At 47.5% G+C, this 15,145-nt stretch overlaps 1 protein-coding gene across 4 annotated transcripts in view; it reads right to left on the bottom strand.

Moving 5' to 3' along the window:
* The window catches only part of LOC137561217 (eukaryotic translation initiation factor 3 subunit J-like), a 31,049-nt gene extending 16,228 nt beyond the window's left edge, over positions 1 to 14,821 (bottom strand). Inside the window, exons 1-5 of one of the 4 annotated variants that reach the window (XM_068272474.1) lie at positions 14,676 to 14,821; positions 14,459 to 14,544; positions 3,440 to 3,537; positions 3,146 to 3,235; positions 901 to 958 (exon numbers count right to left, since the gene is read on the bottom strand). In XM_068272474.1, the coding sequence (XP_068128575.1) occupies positions 901 to 958; positions 3,146 to 3,235; positions 3,440 to 3,537; positions 14,459 to 14,480 (268 nt within the window). In that variant the 5' untranslated portion in view covers positions 14,481 to 14,544; positions 14,676 to 14,821. The remainder of the gene's footprint in view (positions 1 to 900; positions 959 to 3,145; positions 3,236 to 3,439; positions 3,538 to 14,458; positions 14,545 to 14,675) is intronic. The other 3 variants (XM_068272473.1, XM_068272476.1, XM_068272475.1) reach the window with 3 other exon arrangements.
* Positions 14,822 to 15,145: the final 324 nt, after the last annotated feature.

The raw sequence follows: 15,145 nt of genomic DNA, 5'->3' as shown, positions 1-15,145 counted from the left end.
GGCCATCCCCTATTCCTTACTTCCTCACCCACTCTATTCCTACTTCCTGTAATCCTTCCCCTCACAGCTCAAAAAGAGATTCACCAGCTCTGTGCCCAGGGAAGGCCCATGGGGAATTTCTAGATACTACTTGCAAGAAAGTTTGACAATGCATATTCTCTGCTGTCTCTCACCCCAACAATACAGCACCTCACACTCCTTTACAGCCCACTGTTCCAGTTTACAGTCCCTGTAAACCTATTTGACAAAAGCTTGTCGGATAGGTGTTTTGTGTCTACGCTCCCGGCCATGCTCGAGGATGGAGGCAGCTTTGTTCTACTAGGCATGAGCGAACCTTACTTACCCATACCTAGCACAGATGCACTAATTCACAGCAGGGAGCGCAGCCAGAAGATGAAGGTCGTCCTGATACTGGAATGGTGGAGTGGAGGAGGATCCAGGAAGCCTCTGGGTCAGAGGTTTCCAACTACCGAGGAAAGTAACTTTTACCTCCCTCTTGATTACAGTTTTGCTCTAATACTGAGACCCAGACCAGAACCACAAAGGCCTCTGTGAGGGGTGACCAAAGTTTTCCTCTAAAAGATAAACTTGACATTCGACTGCTGTGGGCGGCAGTCATAGTGAACCGAGCACCTCCTATATAAAAATATTTAAAAACTAACCTACCCCTTAGGGAGGTTCGATAATGATGTGTGCTTTGTGGGGGGCAGGCTGCTCTGTAGCCCCTGTCTATAAAAAGGTCATCCATCTTCCTACTGTCAATGCCGAGAAGGTTTGAAGGTGGCTGCTAAGCTGAGTCCCTCCCTGGCCGCTGGAAAGCATGCTGGTACATGTAGGGTCTCAGACTTTTTTGATGGTATGAGAAGTGTCTCAAAGCGCCTACGACTACTAATGCCTTACCTGTTTTCTGGGCCTCTGCTGCCTTGTTTTCCTGATCTTCCTCATCACCCCAGTTATCCTAAGAAAAAAAAATATAAGTAGCTTGTGAGTACGATGATAAGACCATATACAACTCACATTGTTACTGCGTCATTGTTAACGTACCTCACTTTTTTTTATTTAAGAAAACATCAAATTAAAAAAACATTTGTTAAGGCAGGGGTCAAACGTCAGTCCATTTTTCACGGACGAAATCTACATTGTTGTCAGCCAGCCAGCTGAGAGCAGCTACTGACTGTCGGCAATCGCACACGATGTGTGGAAAACACAAATTGCTCCCGCTGCACTGCAACTGTGCTTTGGCAAGCATTATGTGAGTTTTTGCATTGGGAAACCGCATGCAATTTTTGGCAAGTGTGACACCTGCTTTACTCTTCAAAACTTACAAAAAAAAAAAATGTTAAGGCCCTTCTGTCAGTTTTAGAGACACTACTCTACTTACTGTCTGGACTAAGCATGATAGAAACGATCCCACAGACAGGAACATATACCACGGGTGACATCTATGTTGCCCCCGTATGCAGAGCTGGCATTAGAGCTCTCTGCAGCATGCTGTCCTCCCTCCGGCTTGCACCCACGCATCTCCCCAGCAACTTCTGAACTGGCCACTAGAGCTCCAGGCTTACTACGGTCACATGACAATGAGCACGGAACTCTAACAGCCAGCTCAGACACTTGAGGAATTGCGGGGACATATACCAGTGTTATCCCCAGACTCTTTTAGCTGGGTGCTCCACCCGGCTAGTTTTGTTGAGCATCCGGGTGTTATCAGCTCACCTCCTCCTATGCTGTAAGCAGAGTTGCGTACATTAGCACCGGCCCTGCATTCTCTCATCTCGCCCCACCCGGCTATTTTTTCATGCCACCCGGGTACTTTATCATACCACCCGTCTGGAAAAAAATTCTGGGGAGAACACTATATACAATGCCGCAGCATGTTCTATCATGCACTCTGCATCCACCAGCAGGGATGGGCTCATGACTAGAATTCATAATTAAAACAAGCCTTAATTGCCGCAGCTGTGCGGCTGGCTGATAAGGAGTTATTTACCCACAATTCCACCGTCTTGCCTGCGCTCCAAATAGCTTGCAAAAAGCCTCACTACGCGCACTTCCTTCTTCAAGCCAATAGGACGCATGCAAGCTATTTGGAGTGCAGGCAGGACGGCGGAATTGTGGGTAAATAACCCCTCATCACCCAGCCGCACAGCTGCGGCAATTTAAGCTCATTTTAATTACGAATTTGAGTCCTTACGGACTTGTGATTAGTCGCTAGCCCATCCCTGTCCACCGACATGTTCCAATGTGCGCGCGCTCAGCAAGGGGGCATTCGGTATTTGGTGGATCAACCATGATTTGCAGTTTTCAAGGATTTTGGTATGCTCACCACCAGTTCTTCACATTGTTGGGTAAGCTCAAAAATATAATAATAATCAAACAGCTGTTTTGCTTGAGTATTATAACCATTCATCTTGATGTCATTCCACAGGTTTTTGATTTGGTGAGCCTAGTAGAGTGGCGTGGAGCGCTGTCCAGCTGATAACCCACAGATCATTACCGACTCTCCTTCATATTTTACAGTTGTGCCCGACACCCAGCGTTGTAGGTTTGTCAAGCTCTCCTTCTCACCATAACACGATCAGGTGTTGGAGAAAGATACAAATGATGACCTTAATCCAATCCTCTACAGCACAGTTCTCCAACCCTGTCCTCAAGGCCCACCAAAAGTACAGGTTTTGCAGAAAACCCCACACATTCTCAGGTGAGGTAGTTAGCGTCTCAGCAGAGCTGATTAACTACCTCTGTGGATTTCCACAAAACATGCACTGTTGGTGGGCCTTGAGGACAGAGTTGGGGAACACTGCCTACAGTTCAGTACATGTGACCATTAGCAAAGGCCTAAGGGCTGGGGCCCACTACAATTCTGAAAGCCCTTCCAATTGACCTGTCGTAGGTCATGTCAACATTAACAGCATAAGAATACAGTGTAGAAATCAAGCCCAAAGGGCCCTAGGTTCTAAATAACCCAATCAGTAGAAATTCTGAAATGCACATGCCCTAAAATTGTGTATTCAAGGCATGTCTCAATTGTAGATACCTAAAGAAAGCTTATCAGGGAACATTAAACTGGGCCTGTAGCTTGTGATAAGGTGTTGTCATAAGTGTATTATTTAAGTGTGATACTCAGATTAGACCACTAGCTCACCTCTTGAGAGCCAAACAGTTCCTGAAGAGTGTGAATGCACCATAATATAAATAGGAGTCGGGTAAAGCAAAACCTCCACACGTTTTTGGCCTACAAAAAAGGTGATATTATATTAAAAGTTTTCAAAACAACAAGTCCTGTTCCCCAAAAAGTCTTAAAAAAAGGGATATTTATAGGTCACATTATAGAGAAACTCACTAAAAACAGCATTTACGTGAAACATAACTGACACCCACAAAGCAAACTTTTGAAAACCAAAACTCTGCAAAGCAATTGTTACATTTGTATGCTTACCTTTACTTCCTCCTCTTCATCTTGTCCCTCCCAGCGGTCAGTTGCTGTTACGGCACCAGCCTTTATAACGGGTTCTTCTGGCTCAAAGTCCTCTGCCTCTGTGAAAACAAGTTATTGACAATTCAGTGAAGAATCAGGACCCAGAAAAGGAAGAAGCCAGTTTGAAAATAGGAGAAATTCAAAATTTAAGACGTTAGCCGGCTCTTGAGATTTATACCACCCCAGGAGACAGTATCTTCCAAAACAGTCTGGCCAGTTGGTGTAAAATAACTGGCTAAAACAAATGGAGTTGCATATAAACCAAAAAGGAGAAAGGGTGAGCTGGCACTCAAAGTTGGCTGTGAGCAGCAAGACCTGGATTGCTCAGCCGCAAACGTGCCTCCAGCTTGCTGATTCCAGTAAGTAAATAGAGAAGAAAGCGCTGTGCACCAGAGCAATATGCTTGCAAAATGTAATCAGTCACATACAGACAGCAAAGTTACAGGGGGTAACTGATGCACTAAGAGCCGTTGTGCGGGATAAACAGCCCGCTTCCTCAGAGACCCAGGTCTCTGAAAAAGCAGGCTGCTTATCCCGCGAAATGACTGGTAGGCCATCAGTTCGCCCCTGTAACTTTGTGCCTTATGAATTAAATGTTGAAAGCATATCGCTCTGGTGCACAGCGCTTTCTTCTCTATTTACTTACATAAAACAATAAGATGTTCATGGTAAAAGATGCATCTGTGCCATTAATACACTTGCCCGCTGCATGCTACAAAAGTGGGTTCATTTGCATGGATCCACTACAGGACAACTACAGGAGCTGCTATGTCAATGCCCCAGCTTCAGGGCTCCTGGGACAGTCACCTTGCAATATAAACATGCATGCTCCCAGTGACGTCAGCAGGAGCACGGACAAGGCCGCGCAGGGGGGTTGCCAAGTCACAAATTCCGGAAGTGAACCGGCGGCAGGGGCCGGAGCATCGGTGACTGGTTGCGCAAAGAGCAGCAAGTCTGCAGGGACGATTAGAAGCCCAGGCAAGTTCAACTTTTTCCCCCTAACCTCCTACATTACTCCTTTAAATAAGAGCACAAGCAATTTACACTGCTTTTGTCCTGATGCCTGCAAATTATTCAGAGAGCTAGAGAAACAGACTGCTTCACTGACAAACCCAAAGGAAATAGAGTCACTTTGAAGAGAAACAGAATCTGTCACATAGAACTTGCTTATCTTTGTTAGCAGTGTGTAGGAACGCCCATCATCTGGCATCGCATTCCAACTGAAGCAAAAACACACTACAGGATATTTTAAAAATATCCAATAGATTCCTTAAGCCCCATCTACATGATACGATTCTTTGTGCGATTTGATTACATTTCGAATTAAATTGAATCGAATCCCGATCGGACATGTCGGATTAAATCGGATCGTAAATAGAATCGTAATCTAATCGCACAAAGAATCGTATCGTGTAGATTGGGCTTAACCCCCTTGCCGGTCCAATTCCTGTGGCAAGGGGGCAGCGCAGCACTTTAAAAAAATTATTTTTTTTTAATCATGTAGCGAGCCCATGGCTCGATACATGATAGCCGCTGAGCAGCAGCATTCCCTCACCCACTCCGATAGCCTTCGGCGATCAGAGTAAGCAGGAAATCCCGTTCAGAATGAGATTTCTTGCTGGGCTTCCCCGGTCGCCATGGCGACGGGGCGGGATGACGTCACCGACGTCATGGACATCAGAGGGAAACCCGATCCACTCCTCAGCGCTGCCTGGCACTGATTGGCCAGGCTGCGCAAAGGGTCTGGAGGAGGGGGGGCGGCGTGGCGGGTAGCGGCGAATCGGCGGTGAGGATCGTAATATGCACGCAGCTAGCAAAGTGCTAGCTGCGTGCAATAAAAAAAAATTATGCAAATCGGCCCAGCGGGGCCTGAGAAATCCTCCTGCGCATGTTACCCCGAGCTGAGCTCGGGATAACCGGCAAGAAGGTTAATTGAATCTAACGAATTATGTTAAATCCGGAAATCAAACATTGATCAGGAAATGTCCTTCTTTTCAGATTGACGCAGGGGTTGAGCACTGTACAATCAATGCTGCCGATTGAAAAATAATTGCATTTTGTTGTTTATATATCGTCCGCTGTACCACAAAGCAACGGGCATAGTGTGAAAGGAGCCCAAATTTGAGAGGGGAGGAACTACTCTTTCCCTAACAGGACGAAAAGCCAGGATGCTGAATAAAAGAGCCAAATGACAGTTTTGCATACCCCCCCTCCCATAGGGGGTTGTAAGTTGTAACATCCAAATAGATATATATATATAAAAAAATACCTAAAAATAAATAGTGCCCCAAATAATAATGTAGACCCTTTTTTTTTCTAAAATAGGTCCCTATATTTTTTTTTTAACTTGGTCTATGTGTCTTTGCTGAACTGTGCCAATCTGTGCAGTGTCAACAGGATTGTGGGAAGCTATGTTTATTTAACCTCCTTGCCGGTCTAATTCTCGCCGGCAAGGAGGCAGCGCAGCACTTTTTTTTTTTTTTTAAATCATGTAGCGAGCCCAGGGCTCGCTACATGATAGCCGCTTAACGGCGGCATCCCCCCGCCCACTCCGATCGCCTTCGGCGATCAGAGTAAGCAGGAAATCCCGTTCAGAACGGGATTTCCTGCAGGGCTTCCCCGGTCGCCATGGCGACGGGGCGGGATGACGTCACCGACGTCATGGACGTCAGAGGGAAACCCGATCCACTCCTCAGCGCTGCCTGGCACTGATTGGCCAGGCTGCGCAAAGGGTCTGGAGGAGGGGGGGCGGCGTGGCGGGTAGCGGCGAATCGGCGGTGAGGATCGTAATATGCACGCAGCTAGCAAAGTGCTAGCTGCGTGCAATAAAAAAAAATTATGCAAATCGGCCCAGCGGGGCCTGAGAAATCCTCCTGCGCAGGTTACCCCGAGCTGAGCTCGGGATAACCGGCAAGAAGGTTAATTGAATCTAACGAATTATGTTAAATCTGGAAATCAAACATTGATCAGGAAATGTCCTTCTTTTCAGATTGACGCAGGGGTTGAGCACTGTACAATCAATGCTGCCGATTGAAAAATAATTGCATTTTGTTGTTTATATATCGTCCGCTGTACCACAAAGCAACGGGCATAGTGTGAAAGGAGCCTAAATTTGAGAGGGGAGGAACTACTCTTTCCCTAACAGGACGAAAAGCCAGGATGCTGAATAAAAGAGCCAAATGACAGTTTTGCATACTGAGCGCCCCCCTCCCCCCCCCCCCTCCCATAGGGGGTTGTAAGTTGTAACATCCAAATAGATATATATATAAAAAAAATACCTAAAAATAAATAGTGCCCCAAATAATAATGTAGACCCTTTTTTTTTCTAAAATAGGTCCCTATATTTTTTTTTTAACTTGGTCTATGTGTCTTTGCTGAACTGTGCCAATCTGTGCAGTGTCAACAGGATTGTGGGAAGCTATGTTTATTTAACCTCCTTGCCGGTCTAATTCTCGCCGGCAAGGAGGCAGCGCAGCACTTTTTTTTTTTTTTTAAATCATGTAGCGAGCCCAGGGCTCGCTACATGATAGCCGCTTAACGGCGGCATCCCCCCGCCCACTCCGATCGCCTTCGGCGATCAGAGTAAGCAGGAAATCCCGTTCAGAACGGGATTTCCTGCAGGGCTTCCCCGGTCGCCATGGCGACGGGGCGGGATGACGTCACCGACGTCATGGACGTCAGAGGGAAACCCGATCCACTCCTCAGCGCTGCCTGGCACTGATTGGCCAGGCTGCGCAAAGGGTCTGGAGGAGGGGGGGCGGCGTGGCGGGTAGCGGCGAATCGGCGGTGAGGATCGTAATATGCACGCAGCTAGCAAAGTGCTAGCTGCGTGCAATAAAAAAAAAATTATGCAAATCGGCCCAGCGGGGCCTGAGAAATCCTCCTGCGCAGGTTACCCCGAGCTGAGCTCGGGATAACCGGCAAGAAGGTTAATTGAATCTAACGAATTATGTTAAATCTGGAAATCAAACATTGATCAGGAAATGTCCTTCTTTTCAGATTGACGCAGGGGTTGAGCACTGTACAATCAATGCTGCCGATTGAAAAATAATTGCATTTTGTTGTTTATATATCGTCCGCTGTACCACAAAGCAACGGGCATAGTGTGAAAGGAGCCTAAATTTGAGAGGGGAGGAACTACTCTTTCCCTAACAGGACGAAAAGCCAGGATGCTGAATAAAAGAGCCAAATGACAGTTTTGCATACTGAGCGCCCCCCTCCCCCCCTCCCATAGGGGGTTGTAAGTTGTAACATCCAAATAGATATATATAAAAAAATACCTAAAAATAAATAGTGCCCCAAATAATAATGTAGACCCTTTTTTTTTCTAAAATAGGTCCCTATATTTTTTTTTTTACTTGGTCTATGTGTCTTTGCTGAACTGTGCCAATCTGTGCAGTGTCAACAGGATTGTGGGAAGCTATGTTTATTTAACCTCCTTGCCGGTCTAATTCTCGCCGGCAAGGAGGCAGCGCAGCACTTTTTTTTTTTTTTTTAAATCATGTAGCGAGCCCAGGGCTCGCTACATGATAGCCGCTTAACGGCGGCATCCCCCCGCCCACTCCGATCGCCTTCGGCGATCAGAGTAAGCAGGAAATCCCGTTCAGAACGGGATTTCCTGCAGGGCTTCCCCGGTCGCCATGGCGACCGGGCGGGATGACGTCACCGACGTCATGACGTCAGAGGGAATCCCGACCCGCCCCTCAGCGCTGCCTGGCACTGATTGGCCAGGCTGCGCAGGGGTCTGGGGGCGGCTCGGCGCAGCGGGTAGCGGCAAATCGGCGGCGATCGCGTACTTCACGCAGCTAGCAAAGTGCTAGCTGCATGTAGGAAAAAAAAATTATGCAAATCGGCCCAGCGGGGCCTGAGAAATTCTCCTGCGCAGGTTACCCCGAACTGAGTTCGGGATAACCGGCAAGGAGGTTAAAAAAAAGACAAAAAAAACGAAACTATAGCAACAAGGTTATAGCTAAATGCACACGCAGCACATATATGCCAGCAACCAAATGGGACGTGTGTATGGACGGAGGACAGACACTGACAGTTGAAGTATACTGTATGGGGCACATTTTACACTAGTGGACAGCACCAGGGATTCCGTCAATCATCCTGATATTGGACACTGTTACCGCAGCATACCTGATCAAGCAGGTTGGCCCTACATCTTGCAGTATGTCGAATCAATACAAGCGACCAACTTCAGCCCGAAACTGGCTGCATTGCCTAGGCCTGAAAGATAAATCGAATTTAAACTGAAATCGTGAAATTTCGGAATCGTCAAAACGGCAATTATTGCGATCACATTATTTTCACTTTTAGGAAGTTTGAAGAAGTAGCTTTAAACTTCCCCAAAGTCCCGGCGCGTGCGGTCCGCAGCGTTGGACATACCTTCCGCATGAGTCCAATGCTGTCCGTCCTCTATCACCATCTGCTGGCTCTTGTGCTTGGCAAAACTCCGGGTTCCTGTATGTCACATGACACACAGGAAGTATTCAGTGCATTAGAGCCTGCAGGAGGCGAAGTGGATAGATGGCCATCGCTGGACTCGTGCTTGAAGCTATGTCCAGAACTGATGCAACTTGGGGGACAGAGGAGGCACAGAGAGACACAGAGACAAAGCGGGCACAGAGAGACACAGAGAGAAACAGAGCGGGCACAGAGACACAAAGGGGGAAAGAGAGAGACCCAGAAGAGGCATAAAGAGGCAAAGGGGGCACAAAGAGAGACAGAGAGACGGAGGGACAGAGGGGGAACAAACAGGCACAGAGGGGGAACAAAGCTTGATTTGAAGGAATCGTGAATCAAATTGAAATTGCAATTTCAGACAGAAATCGCACAACTCAATTTTTTCCTAAAATCGTTTAGGCCTACTGTACATACAATATAGAGCAATCCTGAAACCTCTATCTACTGTCATACTTTGATTAGGCATCATCTCCTCTGGTGAACTGCACTCACTAAATTATTGACCAGAAAACGGAACAGAGTGGAATCTAACATTAAGGCTACATTTACAGTGGCCATTGTGTTCCCTGTAACAGCAGGAACACAACATAAATCTGTGCTGCACATTGTGTCAGATACAGTGAAGCATACCGTTAACATACAATAAAAAATATGCTTCACTTTTACTGTTAATGGTAACGCTGCATTCCGTTATACTGCAACGGTCCTGCTGCACAGTAAATAACTCCTAGCTGGTGCATTTAAAGGACTTATGAGGTGACAGTTGAAAAAAAGTTTAGTACCTGTCTTTATTCTGTATGCACGGAGGACGCCATCCACGCCATCCTTTTACTTCCGCCGGGTTCCCCACTCTTTGCCAGACCCCCGGTCATCTCCCGACCCCACCGCCCGTGTCGGGCTCTCATGCCACAAGTAAAATGGCCGCCAGAGCTTGCCGCGGCTGTTCAGCTCTAGGGCCTCCCCCGATCCACGCACAGGAGACAGCCTGTAGCGAGGACGTGGCCAGAGGAGCCCTAGAGCTGCGCAGCCGCACTCGTGTCTATGCGGACTGCGCAGCCGTGGCAAGCTCTGGCGGCCATTTTACCTGTGGAATGAGAGCCCGGTGGGGTCGGGAGCCGACTGGGGGTCTGGCAAAGAGTGGGGGACCCGGCGAAAGTAAACGGAGGGCGTGGCTGGAGTCCTCCGTGCATACAGAATAAAGACAGGTACTGAATTTTTTTTTTTTTTTTTTACACAAATGTCACCTCGTAAGTCCTTTAATTTCAGTAAGCCACTGTACAAATCTGTAATTCCTCTCATACCCACTTCCAATGTCAAATGATCCTCAAAGATAAACAAATAGATCAAGTATAATGTAGAATTTCAGTATGTTTCAGAACTTCAGCTGTCACCCACACAGCACCTGCTAGCTGAGTGGATAATGTATACACAGGTTATACTCCTGCACCCCTTCAGCATCCAGCAAACACAGGGATAGCGTGGCCAGGGGAAAAAAGCAGCTGTCTCCAAACACTTTAGCATTCCAACAGCAGTGTCCGAGTCTCTCCAGTTCTATAAACTCAATTTGTTCACACCGAGGGCGTTTTGATTTTCTTTTTAAGAGCCAGCGATTTTCAAAATCGCCCTAAAAGCGCTTGTGCAATGATTCCCTATGAGAGTGTTCACATCTGAGTGGTTAGATTCTGATCCGCTCACCAAAGTGCTGCCTGTACCATTTTTGGTGAGATTTGCCTCAATGGAAGGTATGGGGAAAAGCGCAAAGCAATTGAAAAAACGCTTTGTGTAGCAATTTCCTCAGCGCTTTCATGAATAAATACACTGGGCTTGATTCACAAAAGGTGCGTACACACGCACTACTGGCGGCAACGACGCCGGTAGCCACCCACCGGACCCTCCCGCTGGGCAGACATTAAGCCGACAGTCGTGCGTGTGTACGCGTTGTCGGTGGACTGATAAGGCTGTTTCTGAACAATCCGCTCAGCGGATCGTTCAGAAACAGCCTTATCAGCCCGCCGACAGCGCGTACACACGCACTACTGTCGGCTTAACCTCCGCCCAGCGGGAGGGTCTGACGGACCCATCGTTGCCAGATGTAGTGCATGTGTACACCCCTTAAGATAAATAGCATGCCATATCAGAGTTAACATGCCTTATCAGAGTAGCATGACGATCGCTACGAACTCATGCCTGCTAATTGGCAATGACGAGAGCTCCACTCCTCCTGCCCTGAGCCCCTGCGGGTCCAATCACTTTAAAGGACATTTTCCCAGCACTTTGTTTGGCCCAATAGGCTGCCTGTCACTTGACAGGAAACTTGACATGGCCATCTGGTGATCGATCAGAGTGCTTGTGTGTTTGGAGATGGCTGCCTTTTTCACCTGATCATATTATTGTGTTTGCGGATTGTGGAGTCTTTTGCGCTTGTAACAGAATGATCCCTGTGCACAGTATGGCTGCAGTTGTTGAAAGGGTGCAGGGCGTTCAGATGGACCCTTGACCCAATGCTGTGTGCAGGAGATGTCACCGCGTGCCTTTCAACTTCATGGTACAGTTTAGGTATCGCCTTTTTTTTTAGAAAAAATTGCGGCCTGGTATCTTCCACTGCAGTTTGTTGCTTCGCTTTTTGTGTGCTGCTATTCCTCAGGTGGTCATCGCATTGCATTTTGTGCTTTGTAATCATGTGGTTTCGTAAGGTAGTTGTCCCTACGCGTGTCTTGATCTTTCCACGGCTCAATTTTCGGTGGCAGAGAGTACAGATGGCATTGTTCTCATCTGAGGCAGACACACAAAAAAATTTCCACACCGCTGAGCCCTGGGGTGATGGCACTTTGGTGGTGGCGGCCGACTGAGTGTTGGGTGCCAGAATCAGAGCAGGAGGAGGAAGATATGTTATGCTTCCGTGCGGAAGCTGAGAAAGATGAGGTGTTCTGTGTTAAATAATCAACTACGTCCTGACAATATTGGGGAATGATGGCACGTGCCTTCTTCTGAACACTGTACTTTGGTCGAGGGCTGCACGAAATCACGACAGTGCGACCTCGAACAGACCTGCCAGGTGGCCTGCCTATGCCTTTTGTTTTGTCCATATTGGGGGGGATGGAGTGAAAGGTATACACTGACTTGACTTATACAATGTGCAGTCACACAGGTGCAGTTAACAGATATGCACGGAGTGGTATATCACACTGCGTGCACTCACGTAGGTAGGTGGGTGCATTGTGAACAACAGGTAGGTATATGCAGTGATGGGTATTATAATGTGCACCTGTCACACACAGACAGGTACCGGACAGGCGCAGTGACACTGTGTGCACTCACGTAGGTAGGTGGGTGCACTGAAGTGAACAACTGGTAGGTAAATGCAGTGATGACAAATTGCCACATCCCTGACTCAGATCAAAAACTACTTTAACGCTGCGGCGATGCCTAGAGTTGCGGCGATCAGCAACGGCCCGGAAGTCATGTTAGTCTATGGCGACATGTGGATTTGTAACAATTCCGTGCACTTCCGCATACCCAAAGCACGAAGTAACGGCAAGCGTGCGTCACGCACACATCACTTCTAGCTTGGCCAGTGGCCAAACACCGCGCAATAGTGTGAGAGTAGTATTCTAAACATTTAACAATAAACCCTTTTGAAATGTAACTTTAACCATTGAGCTTCACGTCCGCAGCGGCAGCTGCTACAGCCCAGGGACGCGCCAGTCACGTCTCTGCAGTTCGGGATGCTGTGGGACGGACGGCCCGCGATCGTGATGTTGCCGGGAGCAGGGAGGCTTGGCTGCACGGGACAAAAGTCTCCTGAGCCAATCCATTCTCGTCTGCTAAGAAAACAGTGTTTATTCTTAACCACTTAAAGACCAGCGGTCTCTGGGCACTTAAGGACCAGAGACCGCTGGTCCAATCCTGACGGAATCCCGAAGAATCGCCGCACATACCCGCCGCAACTGCCATCACCGCTGATCGCCGAGCCCCCTAGTACATAGACTCTGCCGTCTCTATGACGGCAGAGTCATGTGAGCCGGTCGGGAGCCGCTTTCATTGGCTCCTGACCCTGTTTTTCAATGTAAGCCATCGGGAACGGCTTACACTGAAAGACAGGGCCAGGAGCCAATGAAATCGGCTCCTAACCCTCTCACATGACTCTGCCGTCATAGAGACAGGCAGAGCCTGTGAGATGCGGCTAGAATCGTCGGGTTTTAGCGGTGCGATCGTCGGGGAGCAGCGGAAACGGCGGATGCGCGCTGCTGACAGTGATTGAGATCTATGCCCTGCCAGCCAGGAGCCCACCAATACAGGGCGTAGATCTCAATCACTGCGGTCCTTAACTAGTTAAATAAGGCCGCCGCGCTTCCTCCTGCCACTCATTTCCGTCGCCAATCGTTAGATTTATGAATGGGAATAAAGTTCCCATTCATTAATCTCCCTGCAGGCAACCGTTATCGAAGGCCTGCGTCGCTTCCCTAGTTACAGTGTAGCAACCTATAGCGTACTTATTGTACGCTAATAAGAAGCACTCAATGAGGACATCTTGTGGTCAAATAATAAAATTACGTCTGCTGTGTTTAGGGAATAAAAATGTAGGGGGAAAAAAAAGGGGGCATATTTTATGAATTTATGGGCTAAAAATTAGTGATGGATGTAAAACTGAAAAAATGCACCTTTATTTCCAAATAAATTAATGTCACCATACATTATACTAGGGATATAATTTTAACGCTGCACTGACCTGGACAAATGGGCATATAAAATGTGTGGATTTTAATTATGGTAGCATCTATTATTTGAAAACTATAATGACCGAAAACTGAGAAATCATGATTTTTTCCATTTTTTTTCTTATTATACCTGTTAAAATGCATTTAGAAAAAAATAATTCTTAAAAGAATGTTCCACCCAAAGAAAGCCTAATTGGTGGCGGAAAAAACAAGGTATAGATCAGTTCTTTGTGATACGTAGTGATAAAGTTATTGGGGAATGAAAGGGGGGGGAGCGCTGAAATAGGAAAATTCCTCTTGTTCATAAGGTGAAAAATACCCGCGGGCTGAAATGGTTAAGGAACGACCGTTCTTAGTACAGTTCTTAGTACAAATGTGCGGAAAAACCCGCGCCTGCTGAAAAATAATATATTGGCTTTATTCTGCACAACATAATAACAATATTTCTTGCCTAAATAATAAATAAATCTGCCCTGGCCATGTTAGTGCAGAGATTAACTGCCAGAGCATGCGACCTGGCATTATGAAATGTCAGAGCATGCGACCAAACTGCCAGAGCATGCGACCAAACTGCCAGAGCATGCGACCAAACTGCCAGAGCATGCGACCAAACTGCCAGAGCATGCGACCTGACATTATGACATGCCAGAGCATGCGACCTGACTGCCAGAGCATGCGACCTGGCATTATGACATGCCAGAGCATGCGACCTGACTGCCAGAGCATGCGACCTGGCATTATGACATGCCAGAGCATGCGACCTGACTGCCAGAGCATGCGACCTGGCATGTGCCACCTTTGACAGTTGCTCGCTTCATGTTTACAGTCTGCTGAGGCTTGGAGGTGAGTGGCTGCTGATCCAGGGTCTCTGATGGGTTATGGCTGAAAATTGATAGTATTTACATTTTAAACTGTACCTGAATGTTTCATTTGACAATAAATGAGTATATATACCCCTCTGTTATATAATTAGCTACATATTTCCCCGATTTCTACCGCCTGCTGTTTTTTACCTGATCGAGCGTCTCTCTCAGTCTCTCTCTCTCAGTCTCTCCCTCTCTCTGTAGTAACACATTTTTGGCTCTGTGCAGCCAGCTAGTACCATCTCCCTGGGGGGGCGGGAACGCTGGAGGTTGTCTTTACAGAGAGCCAGGCATCATGTCCCGCCCCATGGCTCAGGCAGCCTACTGCAGCCCGGCCTTTGCCCTTCCTCCCTAATTCCCGCCCCTCCGTCTAGCAGAACTGACTGCAGCGAATGAGGAGTCCGGGGCAGGAAGTACTGAGAGCAGCCAGCCTGATTACTAGTCCGGACTCCGGATTTCTCTGCTCTGCTGTTATGTTGTTGGGGGCGATATCTCTGCTGTTATTCACCCTACACATCCCGAATTTTGAGGGTAAGGAGGGGGCAGCCCGATATACATCTGTGCCAAATTACAGCCCACGAGTCCTGCTGGTTCCCGAGATAAGAGTATAAGAACCTATC

The sequence above is a fragment of the Hyperolius riggenbachi genome, chromosome 3 (genome assembly GCF_040937935.1).
Source record: "Hyperolius riggenbachi isolate aHypRig1 chromosome 3, aHypRig1.pri, whole genome shotgun sequence".
Lineage (NCBI taxonomy): Eukaryota > Metazoa > Chordata > Amphibia > Anura > Hyperoliidae > Hyperolius > Hyperolius riggenbachi.
Note: the sequence above shows the minus strand (reverse complement) of the source record. Positions and strands in the feature narration are given on the sequence as shown.